Source organism: Triticum dicoccoides, chromosome 3A, assembly GCF_002162155.2.
Source record: "Triticum dicoccoides isolate Atlit2015 ecotype Zavitan chromosome 3A, WEW_v2.0, whole genome shotgun sequence".
Classification (NCBI taxonomy): domain Eukaryota; kingdom Viridiplantae; phylum Streptophyta; class Magnoliopsida; order Poales; family Poaceae; genus Triticum; species Triticum dicoccoides.
In genome coordinates, this window is record NC_041384.1 from 140,077,080 (window position 1) to 140,091,823 (window position 14,744).

The 14,744-nt window shown below is 49.3% G+C and overlaps 2 protein-coding genes across 2 annotated transcripts; both read left to right on the plus strand.

Annotated features, from left to right (window-relative positions):
- The first annotated feature begins 383 nt into the window (after positions 1–383).
- Positions 384–4,566, plus strand: LOC119267619 (probable inactive receptor kinase At4g23740). Its single transcript, XM_037549043.1, has 2 exons — positions 384–1,932; positions 3,706–4,566. Exons 1-2 carry the CDS (start codon positions 681–683, stop codon positions 4,356–4,358), a joined length of 1,905 nt encoding a protein of 634 aa, XP_037404940.1. The 5' UTR covers positions 384–680; the 3' UTR covers positions 4,359–4,566.
- An 8,108-nt stretch (positions 4,567–12,674) lies between these two features.
- On the plus strand, positions 12,675–14,489 carry LOC119267620 (GDSL esterase/lipase At5g45910-like). The gene is made up of 5 exons (XM_037549044.1): positions 12,675–13,082; positions 13,149–13,367; positions 13,458–13,603; positions 13,693–13,969; positions 14,031–14,489. Exons 1-5 carry the CDS (start codon positions 12,791–12,793, stop codon positions 14,246–14,248), a joined length of 1,152 nt encoding a protein of 383 aa, XP_037404941.1. The 5' UTR covers positions 12,675–12,790; the 3' UTR covers positions 14,249–14,489.
- The last annotated feature ends 255 nt before the right edge of the window (positions 14,490–14,744 follow it).

Sequence of the window (14,744 nt, forward strand, 5' to 3'; positions counted from 1 at the left end):
TTCGAAACGATCTTTTGCATCGTCCGGTGACTGCTTTCCAGGGATAGGCGATGCGGTGCAACCACCGTGCCCACCCGGAAGAAGAAGAAGAATCCCAACGGATTGATTTGACCTTATCAAAATCCCAACGGCAGTAATACCGTACTACTACTAGACGAGATCGAAGCATGGACCAAGAAGATTCAACCGGCGGCTAGGCTAGGCTAGGTTTTCCTACCGTGACTGCGCACAGGAAGGCCGTCTGGTGCTGGTGCCCAATCGCTCGCCGCGCGCTGCCCATCTGACCGACACCACACACGGCGCGGCGGACGCGGCAAGCCCAGAGCGCCTCGCCACGCCCCGCCCCGCCCCGCCCATCACCCCGCCGCTCCGCAGTCCGCACATGCAGCCCCCACAAATCCAGCACAAGCTCCACGAGTCCACGACCCCCCTACCGACTCGCTCCCGCCGCGCCGTCGTAGGCTCGTAGCGCCAACTCCCCAGACCCTCTCGCCCCGCCCCGCCTCCCACACCACAGCAGCAGCCACGCTTCCCCAGGCCGAGCACAAAGCAGCCACCTTCCCTTCCACTCCGCGCCTCCGTTACCCAGATCCAACTAAGTAGCAGCAGAGCAGCGCAGCTCCGTCCAAGAAGACCACCCCACCCGCACCAAGGGAGAGAGAGAGAGAGCGCGCGGCGCCATGCCGCCCCGGCTGCTCACCCTGGCGGCGCTGCTGCTGCTGAGCGCCACGCTGGGCGCGCCGGAGCCGGAGGCCGACAGGGCAGCGCTGCTGGACTTCCTCGCGGGGGTGGGCGGCGGCGGGCGCATCAACTGGGCCGCCGCCCGCCCCGTCTGCGCCAACTGGACGGGCGTCACCTGCAGCGCCGACGGCGCCCGCGTCGTCGAGCTGCGCCTGCCGGGGCTCGCCCTCTCGGGCCCCGTGCCGCGCCGCACGCTCGCCCGCCTCACCGCGCTCCGGGTGCTCAGCCTCCGCGCCAACGACCTCTCCGGCGCCTTCCCGGACGACCTGCTCGCGCTCCCGGGCCTCGCGGGCCTCCACCTCCAGCGCAACGCCTTCTCCGGCGCCCTGCCGCCCGGCCTCGCGGGGCTCAAGAGGCTGCAGGTGCTCGACCTCTCCTTCAACGCCTTCGACGGGGCCCTGCCCGGCGCGCTCTCCAACCTCACCCAGCTCGTCGCGCTCAACCTCTCCAACAACTCGCTCTCCGGCCGCGTCCCCGACCTCGGCCTCCCGGCGCTGCAGTTCCTCAACCTCTCCAACAACCACCTCGACGGCCCCGTGCCCGGCTCCCTGCTCAGGTTCTCGGACGCCTCCTTCGCCGGGAACAGCATGACGCGGCCGGCGCCGGTGTCGCCGGCGGTCCCGCCACCGTCGCTCGCCCCGCCGGCGGCCGGCGCGCCCGCCAAGAAACGGGGCCGGCTCAGCGAGGCGGTCGTTCTTGCCATTATCGTCGGCGGGTGCGTCATGCTGTTCGCGGTCGTCGCGGTGCTGCTGATAGCCTTCTGCAGCAGGCGGGGCGGCGAGGAGGGGAGCCGGGCGGGGTCCGGGAAGGGCGGGGACAAGAAGGGGAGGGAGTCGCCGGAGTCCAAGGCGGTGACCGGCAGGGCCGGGGACGGCAACCGGCTGGTGTTCTTCGAGGGCCCGTCACTGGCGTTCGACCTGGAGGACCTTCTCCACGCCTCCGCCGAGGTTCTCGGGAAGGGAGCGTTCGGCACGGCGTACCGGGCGCTGCTGGAGGACGCCACCACCGTGGTGGTGAAGAGGCTCAAGGAGGTCAGCGCCGGGCGGCGCGAGTTCGAGCAGCAGATGGAGCTCATTGGGCGGATCCGGCACGACAATGTGGCGGAGCTCCGGGCGTACTACTACTCCAAGGACGAGAAGCTGCTCGTGTACGACTACTACAGCAGGGGAAGTGTATCCAACATGCTTCACGGTATGCTTCTTGCTCTCCCTTCTCCATGTCACTTTCACAGTTTCTTCTTCAGCACTACAGTGTGGCTAATGAATTTGCAATTTGTAGCTGTATGATAAATGGCATTGTTTGTTAGAACTGTGGTAACGGTGATGATAATGAGAGTGGTCCTCGTTGGGGGCATCCGATAAAATGGGAATGGCACTGAGAAGATTGCCATTGTCCCCTGGGCAAGATAGCGAGTATTATAGAAAGGCTAACAGATGTACTGCAGGTCCTTGTTCTTGCTGTTGCTAATGGCTACTGTCATGTGTTATGGTTGTGCCCTATTTTTTATTTAAGTTTCACCTGAGCAGGACTTTTGTGGAAACAACTCATCTTTGCTCCTACTCAGTTTAGACTGTATTTCTCAGATTATATCTTTTGTCTTGCTTGAATAGTCTACTTGTGACTAGTTTTCCTTTCATTCTTTTTTGAAACTTTACTTGTGACTAGTTTCCTTCACTAAAAGGTTGAAGTTACCATACTCAAGAGTAGCATATTCAATTTGTTTATACTTAGTCTTGGATTATTCCTTTTAGATTAAAATTCTCATATTCTTAGATCTAGCCGCTTGGTGTTCTTGAAGTGTCCATATCATGCTTAGCTGCATGGACTTTTAATATGTGCACGCGTATTCAGACCATGAGCAACCAGTTTAATTCTCGTTCACATGGCATGTTTGGTGTATGCTGGAGTAGTCATGTCAAGGCCAATATAGTAGCACTAGGATCTGTTTCATTACACCAAATCATGTATGATAATCACGGCATCTTGTTGTTAAAGCATTTCATTACTGTCACCGGAGTCTTGAAATACAAATTTCACATTGCATACAAATTTCACTTGTTTGCGCTTCCTCAGTTTTGACTGTATTGCTCCAAATACATCTGTTGTCTTGCTTGAATACTTGGGACTGGTTTCCTTCTCTAAAAGGTTGACCTTATTATACTCAAGAGTAGCATACTTAATTTGGTTATACTTCTCAATCTTGCATTATTATTTTTAGATTAAAATTATTTTCTTCCTCTATCTAGCCGCTTGGTATTCTTAAAGTGTCCATATCATGCTTATCTGCATTGGACTTGTAATATTTGCATGTGTATTCAAACCGTGAGCAACCAGTTTAATTCTAGTTCACATGACATGTTTGGTGTATGGGCAATATAGTAGCAATATGATCTGTTCCCTTACACCCAATCATGTAGTGTAATCACATCACTTACTGTTGAAGCACTTCTACCATTACCAGATTCCTGGAATACAAATTTGACATTTTGAGTGATGCATACTTTACATGTTAGTAGTGGCACGCTGAGAATATTTGCAAGAAATGAAACTGAAGATGGGGTCATGCACAAGAAAACTGTAAATGGGGGAAATGTTTTGGAAGATTAATGCAACAAATAGCGTTGGAGCTTTGTCACTAGCTAGAAAGTTAATCTTGTCTTGTTCATTGGTGAAACATCTGAAATTGCTAGTGTTGGTGTTCACTGCCATAACCCATCCCCCATTTCCCTATCAGAATCGGGACCAGAGGAGGACCACCGTTAGATGCATCAGTATCGTGATGGACAACAAATTAATACTAGACATCGGCCACAAGCATTAATTCTGGTGTGAGCTCGTGGCAGTAGTAATTCCGATAATTTGACATGAGATGCCTTTACAAGATGAGCCATTTGCATTTTATTGATATCCAAACTTGAATATGACGTACATCTCATAATTCTGCCAATTGTTTTCTCTTTGCAGGGAAGCGGGGTCTGGACAGAACACCATTGGATTGGGAGACTAGAGTAAGGATAGCCCTGGGCGCAGCAAGAGGGATCGCCCACATCCACACTGAGAACAATGGGAAATTTGTTCATGGCAACATCAAGGCGTCAAATGTGTTCCTCAACAGCCAGCAATATGGCTGCATCTCTGACCTTGGCTTGGCGCCACTGATGAACCCGATAACCGCAAGGTCCCGTTCTCTGGGATACTGTGCACCTGAGATCACCGACACAAGGAAATCAACGCAGTGCTCTGATGTCTACAGCTTCGGTGTCTTTGTGCTCGAGCTCCTCACTGGCAAGTCACCTGTTCAGATAACTGGCGGCGGCAACGAGGTTGTCCACCTTGTCAGGTGGGTGCAGTCCGTTGTCCGGGAGGAGTGGACCGCCGAGGTGTTTGACGGCGAGCTGATGAGGTACCCTAACATCGAGGAGGAGATGGTGGAGATGCTACAGATCGCCATGGCATGCGTCTCGAGGAACCCAGAGCGGCGGCCGAAGATGAAGGACATGGTGAAGATGATCGAAGAGGTCGGCAGGAACGACAGTGGGACGCGGGCTTCGACGGAGGCCTCGACGCCGGTGGGGGAAGCTCGGAACAAGGCAGAAAGCTCATCTGCAGCCTCCTGATGGAGTTCTCTGAAGTATCATTTTTTTTCGTCTTTGCAAGGGTAGGAGCACGGATAGTTCTGTGTCTTGACGGCGCTGCATGATTCTTTTGTCTTATGATGATTTACATGTTACGAAATTGTAACACCTTGCCATGTGGAACTACGGAAATTGTTTGCTTATTATGCAGCACCTGCTCACTGCTTTTCTGCAAGCAATTGAACCAATATCTGATCTGTAAACACTTTGGTGGAAGCTACTCCTTATCTGAGCAATAGAACAGTGACTGCCAAATCTTGAGACTTGAATGCACTGATGGTAAATTAGGGATGGCAATGGTTAGGGTATTGGCGGGTATAATCTCCTTCAACCCAAACCCATACCCACAGAAACGCAGGTAGCTCCAGCAGGCGTGCTAAATTCCAGTGCGCACGCCCAGCACAAGCAACATTTTCCACTCAAACATAGAACCAAGAAGATCAAACACACACAAAATAAATCAACAATAAATAATTCAATTATTATTACAACTCAAACAAATAGTTTATCTTCAATACAACAAATAGTTCATGAACAATACAAGGAATAGTCAACAAATACAACAAACGTACAACATCAAACTAGTTTTGTTGCCCATCCCATGACCACCACCCATCGACTAGATCCTTTTGAAGCTCATCATGTGTTTCGACACGTCGAATGGCATGATAGAAGGCAACAAAGCGGGCCACCCTCGGAGCCCTCCTCCGCACTCGCACGAGATGTCCCATCAACTCATAATGAGAATAGTCTAAATCTTGCCCACGCTCATTCTCGATGATCATATTATGCATGATCACACAAGCGTTCATGATGTACCGAAGGATCTTTTGATCCCAAAATCTAGCCGGCCCTCTCACGATAGCAAATTGGGATTGCAAAATTCCAAAAGCTCTCTCCACATCTTTCCTAGCCGTCGCTTGAGCATTGTGGAAATCAAGTTTTTTCTTACCTTGCAGTGCCTTCAACGGCTTCACAAGTGTTTGCCACCTTGGGTAGATGCCATCCGCAAGATAGCAGCCACAATTGTATGTGTGGCCATTTGCTACAAACTCCACCGGTGGAGTTTCACCATTTGCAATCCTATTCATGAGTGGTGACCGTTGAAGAACCTTGATGTTGTTGCAAGATCCAGGCATTCCGAAAAAAACATGTCAAATCCAAGTCTCATGATCAGCCACCGCTTCAAAGATTATAGTGGAACCATTTTTTTGGTCGTGAAATTGTCCATGCCATGTCGTAGGACAGTTCTTCCAACTTCCATGCATGTAATCTGTTGACCCAAGCATACTTGAGAATCCGTGAGCTTTGTTGACCTCCAAAAGCCTTGCGGTGTCTTCAACATTGAGAGCTCTCAAATATTCCGGATCAAACACTTGCACAATTCCAATTCCGAAGCGCTTGACACACATGATGGCTTGACTCTCACCCATGACCAAGTGGTCATCAACTAGATCCGCCGGAATACCGTATGCCAACATACGCAAAGCGGCGGTCACCTTTTGGAAGGTGCGATGTCTGAGTTCTCCGGTGGCATTGCTCCTTTGCTGAAAAACCCGATCATGGCTCGCCAGTTTCTCCGCAATGTGTTTGAACAACTCGATGTGCATCCTAAAACGGCGCCGAAAGCAGGACTCGAGGTATGTGAGATTCTCCACAAAATAGTTCCTCATCAATCTGTTGTGGGCATCGATCCTTTCCCTCCATAATTTCTGACGACCGAAAACCGAGTCACCGTGCTTCAGCTTTTTATTGACGTGCATAGCTAGGATCATCGCGACGTCCTCTTCCTCTTGAAGATCAAATTCTTCATCGAAAGAATCGTAGGACGAACTCATCTCCAAACTTAAATTAAAACTAATTTGAAACTACAAACAATATGCACAAAATTCATCTACAAATATAAAGTTAGAAGGAAAATATACCTTGCAAGTGTTTTGTCAAATACCTTGTGGGCGCTGAGCTGCAAACGGTCGTCGGGCGCTATTCATTAGAGGAACGGTGCGCTCGAGGGGCGGTGGTGAGGAGAGAAGGTGAAGGAAGCAGCGGTGGCCACCGGGAGAAGCAGGGGAAGCGGCGGCGCGCTGGGGATAGGCGGGCGAAGCGCCGATGGGTCACCAGAGCGAATGAGGGAAGGTGCGGGTGGAGGCGCCAGCGCCTGGAGGTTTTAGATCCGTCGGTTGGTGAGATTCGCGTGCACGATTTGCTTGTCCAGCGCACGTGAGCGGGCACACCAAATACCCAGCGCGCTGGCGCCTTTTTACCGCGCGTGGGATTATAGCGCGACTGTTGGAGCGCTACTTTCGACAGCGCGAGCGTCATATAGCCCTTTTTTCAGCGCACGACTTATTTAGCGCGTTTCTTGGAGATACTCTAACACCCTACCCATACCCATCGGGTACCCTATACCCAATGGCTACCCAGTGGGTAAAATGTATAACATTTAAATTTTTAAAAGGTAGAGAAATGAGTTTAAAAATCAAGTGATGATGGGCAAGTAGTATAGCACATACACATCCTCCTCATGTGGGAGGCATCAATGAAGTATGCGCAACGGTTCGTGGGGATAGTTTGATCGTTGGAGAGGAATCTAAGAGAGAAGTGTCGATATTTCATCTTTTTGGGGAGTCACATAGGTCGTAGGAGGAGTGGCGAGCAGGTGATTGCGGGCCAATGAGCTATGAACGGTTTCAGGAATACGAGATTTAGGGTTGGGCCATAGGAGTTGTATGTTGACCCACATACGAACTATTTTTATTATTTATTATTTTCTGGGTATCCATTTGATTACCCATGGGCACAAGTTCATACCCATGTCTTACCCTTATATTTTGCGGGTACGGATACCCATTACCCATGGGTACAAAATCTCTTCAAGTCTTGCCATGCCGTTTGTTTTTGGGTAGGGTACACGCGGGTACCCATACCCATGGGCAAAACTGCCATCCCTATGGTAAATAAACTTGTCGACCAGGAAAAACTCAGTTGTTTAGCTCTAGGAACTCAGCCGCCCTCCCTCCCGCGTCGCCCCCGTGCGGTGTCGGGGAGGAAACCCTAAATCCCTCCACCGTCCATCCCCCTCCCCTCCCTCCACCTCCCTCGCCGCTGCCATAGGGTGTGCTTGGGCGAAGCCCGGTGGGCACCGGTGGCGGCGGGGTATTTTTCGTCCTCTCACGCGGTGAGACAGACATGGGCCGTCTTCCCCTAGCCTGAGCGTGGTGCGGGCACTGGGCATCACGACGACGATGTGCAGGCGCGTCTGTGTCGTCGGTGCGTCAGGCGCCATGGTGGCTGGCGGTTCACGTGGGTTGGCCTCGGTCAAATCCGTCCAGGATCTGACGCTGACGGCTCATCTGGCGGCGAGGGCTGGGACAAGCAGGGGCCGCGGGCGGCAAGCGCTGTTGTGCATAGGGCGGCAGGGCTGGTGGCGTGGTTGAGGTGGAGGTGGCGCGTACGTGGCCAGGTGTCCGGTTGGCCCTCCTTCTCGGCTTTAGGACGACGGTGTGCGATGCAGGAGGACTGATACGTCTCCAGCGTATCTATAATTTTTGATTGTTCCATGCTATTATATTATCAACCTTGGATGTTTTATATGCATTTATATACTATTTTATATGATTTTTGGGACTAACCTATTAACCTAGAGCCCAGTGCCAGTTTCTGCTTTTCCCCTTGTTTTAGAGTATCGCAAAAAAGGAAAATCAAACGGAGTCCAATTGACCTGAAACTTCACGAAACTTATTTTTTGACCAGAAGAAGCCCACAGAGTATCAGAATTGGACCAGGAGAGTCCCGGGCTGCACACGGGGGTGGGGGGCGCGCCCCCTGCCTCGTGGACAACCCGGAGGTCCACTGACGTACTTCTTCCTCCCATATATACCCATATACCCTAAAAACTCCGGGGAGCAGAATAGATTGGGAGTCCCGCCGCCAGAAGCCTCCGTAGCCACCGAAAACCAATCTAGACCCGTTCCGGCACCCTGCCGGAGGGGGAAATCCCTCTCCGATGGCTATCTTCATCATCCCGGTGCTCTCCATGACGAGGAGGGAGTAGTTCTCCCTTGGGGCTGAGGGTATGTACCAGTAGCTATGTGTTTGATCTCTCTCTCTCTCTCTCTCTCTCTCTCTCGTGTTTTTGAGGTGGCACGATCTTAATGTATCGCGAGCTTTGCTATTATAGTTCGATCTTATGATGTTTCTCCCCCTCTACTCTCTTGTAATGGATTGAGTTTTCCCTTTGAAGTTATCTTATCGGATTGAGTCTTTAAGGATTTGAGAACACTTGATGTATGTCTTGCGTGGGATACCCATGGTGACAATGGGGTATTCTATTGATCCACTTGATGTATGTTTTGGTGATCAACTTGCGGGTTCCGCCCATGAACCTATGCATAAGGGTTGGCACACGTTTTCGTCTTGACTCTTCGGTAAAAACTTTGGGGCACTCTTTGAAGTACTTTGTGTTGGTTTGAATAGATGAATCTAAGATTGTGTGATGCATATCGTATAATCATACCCACGGATACTTGAGGTGACATTGGAGTATCTAGGTGACATTAGGGTTTTGGTTGATTTGTGTCTTAATGTGTTATTCTAGTATGAACTCTTGAATAGATCGATCCGAACGAATAACTTTGAGGTGGTTTCGTACCCTACCATAATCTCTTCGTTTGTTCTCCGCTATTAGTGACTTTGGAGTGACTCTTTGTTGCATGTTGAGGGATAGTTATGTGATTCAATTATGTTATTATTGTTGAGAGGACTTGCACTAGTGAAAGTATGAACCCTAGGCCTTGTTTCCCAGCATTGCAATACCGTTTACGCTCACTTTTATCATTAGTTACCTTGCTGTTTTTATATTTTCGGATTACAAAAACCTTTATCTATTATCCATATACCACTTGTATCATCATCTCTTTGCCGAACTAATGCACCTATACAATTTACCATTGTATTGGGTGTGTTGGGGACACAAGAGACTCTTTATTATTTGGTTGCAGGGTTGCTTGAGAGAGACCATCTTCATCCTACGCCTCCTACGGATTGATAAACCTTAGGTCATCCACTTGAGGGAAGTTTGCTACTGTCCTACAAACCTGTGCACTTGGAGGCCCAACAACGTCTACAAGAAGAAGGTTGTGTAGTAGACATCAATCTCTTTTCTGGCGCCGTTGCCGGGAAGGTTAGCGCTTGAAGGTATATCTTTAGATATTGCAATCGAATCTTTTAGTTTCATGTTTTATCACTAGTTTAGTCTATAAAAGAAAACAAAAAAATAATGGAATTAAGTTTGCCTCATACGCTTCATCTTTTCAATATCTTTCATGAGTACGATGGAAAGAAAAATTGTGCCAACGTGTTAGAAACAGAATGCATTAGAATGTTCGGCACTAAATAGCTGAATGATAAGCATGATTGCAATGTTGTTAGTATGAATTCCTTGAATATCCATGATGCTAATGATATGCAAAGCCACAAACTTGGGGAAGCTATGTTTGATGAAGATGATATTTTTTGTCCCCTAAGTTTTGATGAGCAAATTTATTATGATGAAAGCATGCCTCCTATTTATGATGATTATATTGATGAAAGTGGATTTGGAGAGGCCATGACTTTATTTTGTGATGAATCCACTATTCCGGAAGAGGTTCCAATTGATTATGAGAACAAAGTTGCTATCTATGATGATTATTGTGATGACTTATATGCTATAAAGAAAAATGATATCCATGAAACTTGTCATCATGATTTTAGTTTTCAATTGGATTATGCCTCACATGATAATTATTTTGTTAAGTTTGCTCCCATTATTATTCATGAGAAGAATTTTGCTTATGTGGAGTAATAAAACTTATATGCTTGTGATACGTAACGTATCTATAATTTTTGATTACTCCATGCTATATTATCTACTGTTTGGACTATATTGGGCTTTATTTTTCACGTTTATATTATTTTTGGGACTAACCTATTAACCGGAGGCCCAGCCCAGAATTGCTTTTTTTTGCCTATTTCAGTGTTTCGGATAAACGGAATATCAAACAGAGTCCAAACGGAATAAAATCTTCAGGAACGTGATTTTCTCACCGAACGTGATCTAGAAGACTTGGACCCTGCTCCACGGAACAAAAGAGGCGGTCACGAGGGTGGGGGGCGCCCCCCTAGGGCGCGCCCCTGCCTCGTGGGCCCCTCGTTACTCCTCCGGCGTACTTCTTCCTCCTATATATACACACGTACCCCCAAACGATCAGAACAGGAGCCAAAAACCTAATTCCACCGCCGCAACTTTCTGTATCCATGAGATCCCATCTTGGGGCCTGTTCCGGAACTCCACCGGAAGAGGGCCGTCATCACGAAGGGCTTCTACATCATCATAGCCTCTCCGATGAAGTGTGAATAGTTTACCTCAGACCTTCGGGTCCATAGTTAGTAGCTAGATGGCTTCTTCTCTCTCTTTGAATCTCAATACAAAGTTCTCCCCTCTTTTGTGGAGATCTATTCGATGTAATCTTCTTTTTACGATGTGTTTGTTGAGATTGATGAATTGTGGGTTTATGATCAAGTCTATCTATGAATAATACTTGAATATTCTCTGAATTCTTTTATGTATGATTGGTTATCTTTGCAAGTCTCTTCGAATTATCCGTTTGGTTTGGCCAACTAGATTGGTAGTTCTTGTCATGGGAGAAGTGCTTAGCTTTGGGTTCGATCTTGCGGTGTTCTTACCCAGTGACAGAAGGGGCAGCAAGGCACGTATTGTATCATTGCCATCGAGGATAATAAGATGGGGTTTATTTCATATTGCATGAATTTATCTCTCTACATCATGTCATCTTGCTTAAGGCGTTACTCTGTTTTTAACTTAATACTCTAGATGCATGTTGGATAGCGGTCGATGAGTGGAGTAATAGTACTAGATGCAGAATCGTTTCGATCTACTTGTCACGGACGTGATGCCTATATACATGATCATGCCTAGATATACTCATAACTATGCTCAATTCTGTCAATTGCTCAACAGTAATTTGTTCACCCACCGTAGAATACTTATGCTCTTGAGAGAAGCCACTAGTGAAACCTATGGCCCCCGGGTCTATTCTCATCATATCAATCTCCATTATTTTAATCTTGCTTTGCTTTTTTACTTTGCCTTTACTTTTTACTTTGCATCTTTATACCAAAAATATTATATCTATCAGATCTCACTTTCGTAAGTGACCGTGAAGAGCTTGACAACCCCTAATCGCGTTGGTTGCAAGTAGCTATCGCTTTGTGCAGGTACGAGGGACTTGAGCGTGGGCCCCTACTGGATTGATATCTTGGTTCTCAAAAACTAAGGGAAATACTTACGCTACTCTGCTGCATCATCCCTTCCTCTTCGGGGAAAACCAACGCAAGCTCAAGACGTAGCAAGAAGGATTTCTGGTGCCGTTGCCGGGGAGTCTACGCAAAAAGTTAACATACCAAGTACCCATCACAATCCCTATCTCTCACATTACATTATTTGTCATTTGCCTCGCGTTTTCCTCTCCCCCCAGTTCACCCTTGCCATTTTATTCGCCTTCTCTCTCTCCCTATCCCCCCTCTCTATTTGCCTCTTGTTTGCTTGTGTGCTAGTTTGCTTGCTTGTCGTTATGTCTGAAACTGGGAAAGTTATCGCCAATATGAGCGATAACAATATCATGGAAAATTCTGATGCTCCTGCTAAAGAACCTACCATCTTTCATACAAAAAAATTCCGTGTTGGTAGTGGTAATATTATTCGCGCGTCTCAGGTGCGGGCTGGCAACCATGGCCACGCGGGTGGCGTGGTTGCGGGGGGTTGACGATGGTAGGGTGCGACGGCGGGGTGTGAGCGCCGGGGTACACCACTTGCCCTGTCCTTTGACCGACCGACGGTGGTGGCGGCCGTTGACGTCGCATCCTTCCTGAAGACTCTGTCGTGGCGTTCCACTCGTGTCGTCTTGTTCCGCGTGAAAACCTGATCTTCGGGATCGAGCGGTGGCGGCTATCTATAGTCATATCCTTTTTGGAGGCGCTGCTTTGGAGTCACGGCTTCGTTGTTGTCTGGCTCATCTCTTTATTATGGTTGCTTATGGTGGAGGTCTCCGTCGGTTTCAAGCGATTTTCTTAGTTTGATTGTTGATCCATGGGATGATGTGTGAGTGTCTGACACCTTTATATCTTGCCTTGGGTATGTGCTGTGTGTGATGGTGCCGTTTGTTTGTACGGCTCTTAGTTGTAATGGTTGCTTTATATAATATAAATATAAATTGAGGGGAAATCCATTTTTGGTAACTCGTGGACAACAACGCTTACTTGCTCTGATTTTGATGGGAGAAATTTGAGGCAGCCTCCAGCTGCGGGAGCTGCTCCCCGCTGAATCGTAGGCCGCGGCGAGGTGTCGTCAGGCCATGGCCACCAAGATGCGCAAGCTGCCGAGCGCCGTTTTGCTGTTCCTCTTGGTCGCGGACCTGGGATGGGCATGGGCGCTGATCCCTTCTTCCTCCCCCGCAGGCCTCTCCGCCAGGCGCTACGACTCCATCTTCAGCTTCGGCGACTCCTACGCCGACACCGGCAACAACCCCGTCGTCTTCGCCGCCAACTCCGTCTTCAACGTTGTGACGCGCCCACCCTACGGCTCCACCTTCTTCGGCCGCCCCACCGGCCGCAACTCCGACGGCCGCCTCATCATCGACTTCTTCGGTACACATACGCACTGAACAAACTCTCCTGATCTGAGGTGGTCAACTCAACTGGTCTGCTTCGCAGCTCAACGCCTGGGCCTGCCGCTCGTCCCGCCGTCCCTGGCGCACAACGGGAGCTTCCGCAGAGGCGCCAACTTCGCCGTCGGGGGCGCCACCGCTATCGACGCCGCTTTCTTCCACGACGGGTCCGATCCCGGCAACAAGTTCCCTCTCAACACCAGCCTGGGCGTCCAGCTGCAGTGGTTCCAGGCTCTCAAGCCTTCCCTCTGCCGCACCACCCAAGGTTGGTACTACTACTTCTCAAGTCAATCGACGCAAATGTTTATTCAGCTAGCCGCGCTGCCTGCAGAGTGACATTTTTCTTCCGGTGCAGAGTGCAAAGCATTCTTCGGCAGATCCCTCTTCTTCGTGGGCGAATTCGGGGTCAACGACTACCACTTCTCCTTCCCCACCAAGAGCCTGCAAGAGATCACGGCGTTCGTTCCAGATGTGGTCAGGGCCATCTCAATGGCAATCGAGGTACCTACCTCAGGTCGTCAACCTGCATTTCACCTTCGGAACAGGGGCAGTTTAACATGGTATTGATCCAGCTATGGCAATGGTGACAGAGGCTGATCAAGCACGGGGCGACGAGTTTCGTCGTCCCCGGGACAATCCCCTCAGGGTGCACGCCGCAGTTCAGCAGCTACCTCGCCAAAGACAACCCGGCAGAATACAACTCCACCACCGGCTGCCGGGAAGATTATAACAAGCTAGGGATGCACCACAACCTGCTGCTGCAGGAGGCCCTGGAGAAGCTCCGGGGCAGGCACCCGGACGCCATGATCGTCTACGCCGACCTCTTCGGCCCCATCATGGACATGGTTGAGTCACCTCGCAAGTATGGTAAGCACTTTCAGAGCTGTTGTCTTGCAGCAGGTCAAGGCTGATGGTTGTCATTCTGCAGGGTTTGAAGAAGATGTTCTTACCAGCTGCTGCGGAGGGCCGGGGACACTTGTCTGCGGCGACGAAGGTGCAAACCTATGTGAGAAACCGGCTGCTCGTCTGTTCTGGGATGTCGTCCACTTGACGGAGGCGGCTTACCGCTACATCGCCGATGGCTGGCTGGGCAGCATAGACTCCCCTGCAGCTGCAAGAGAGAGCAGGTATCAGTTAGTGAGGTAGCAGAAGCTGCTCTGCTTCATGGACTGTTGGCTATGTGGAGTCTGGCCTGTCTGAACCGAAATACACTGGAGATGAAATGTAAGCATGCAAGTTTATTTTGGAAACCACTTGCTGTTCTTTTCGGAGCTACATTTCTCGGTTAAGTTGATCGGCTGGATCTGATCTGGAAATTCCTGATTACAACATTGAGACACTTATCTTGGATCGAAGGGAGTAATATATTTTAGAGCCAAAAACGTCATTGTATTGTTCAGCCTTTCATGCCATTACTTAGATATTCAGGAGAATCTACAATCATACATCATCTCAAAAGAAACCCTACTTAAACGCAGGGCAAATGGCATAACTGTGATCCTTGTATTCTGCAAACGTTTGTATTGCTGCGGTAACCATGGAAGACACTTCTTCAAACATGAGGATTTATTCGGTCTATGCAAATACCGCAATCTGCGGTGCAATGCATAGATCTGCTAGAATTGAGTTAATTGCATAAAAC

Excerpts from the sequence above, each read along its gene's own strand:
- LOC119267620 (XM_037549044.1), top strand. The coding sequence starts at position 12,791 with ATGGCCACCAAGATGCGCAAGCTGCCGAGCGCCGTTTTGCTGTTCCTC. Across the intron at positions 13,083-13,148 it reads CCTCATCATCGACTTCTTCG|CTCAACGCCTGGGCCTGCCG; the intron begins GTACACATACGC and ends TCTGCTTCGCAG. Across the intron at positions 13,368-13,457 it reads CCTCTGCCGCACCACCCAAG|AGTGCAAAGCATTCTTCGGC; the intron begins GTTGGTACTACT and ends CTTCCGGTGCAG.
- LOC119267619 (XM_037549043.1), top strand. The coding sequence starts at position 681 with ATGCCGCCCCGGCTGCTCACCCTGGCGGCGCTGCTGCTGCTGAGCGCC. Across the intron at positions 1,933-3,705 it reads TGTATCCAACATGCTTCACG|GGAAGCGGGGTCTGGACAGA; the intron begins GTATGCTTCTTG and ends TTCTCTTTGCAG.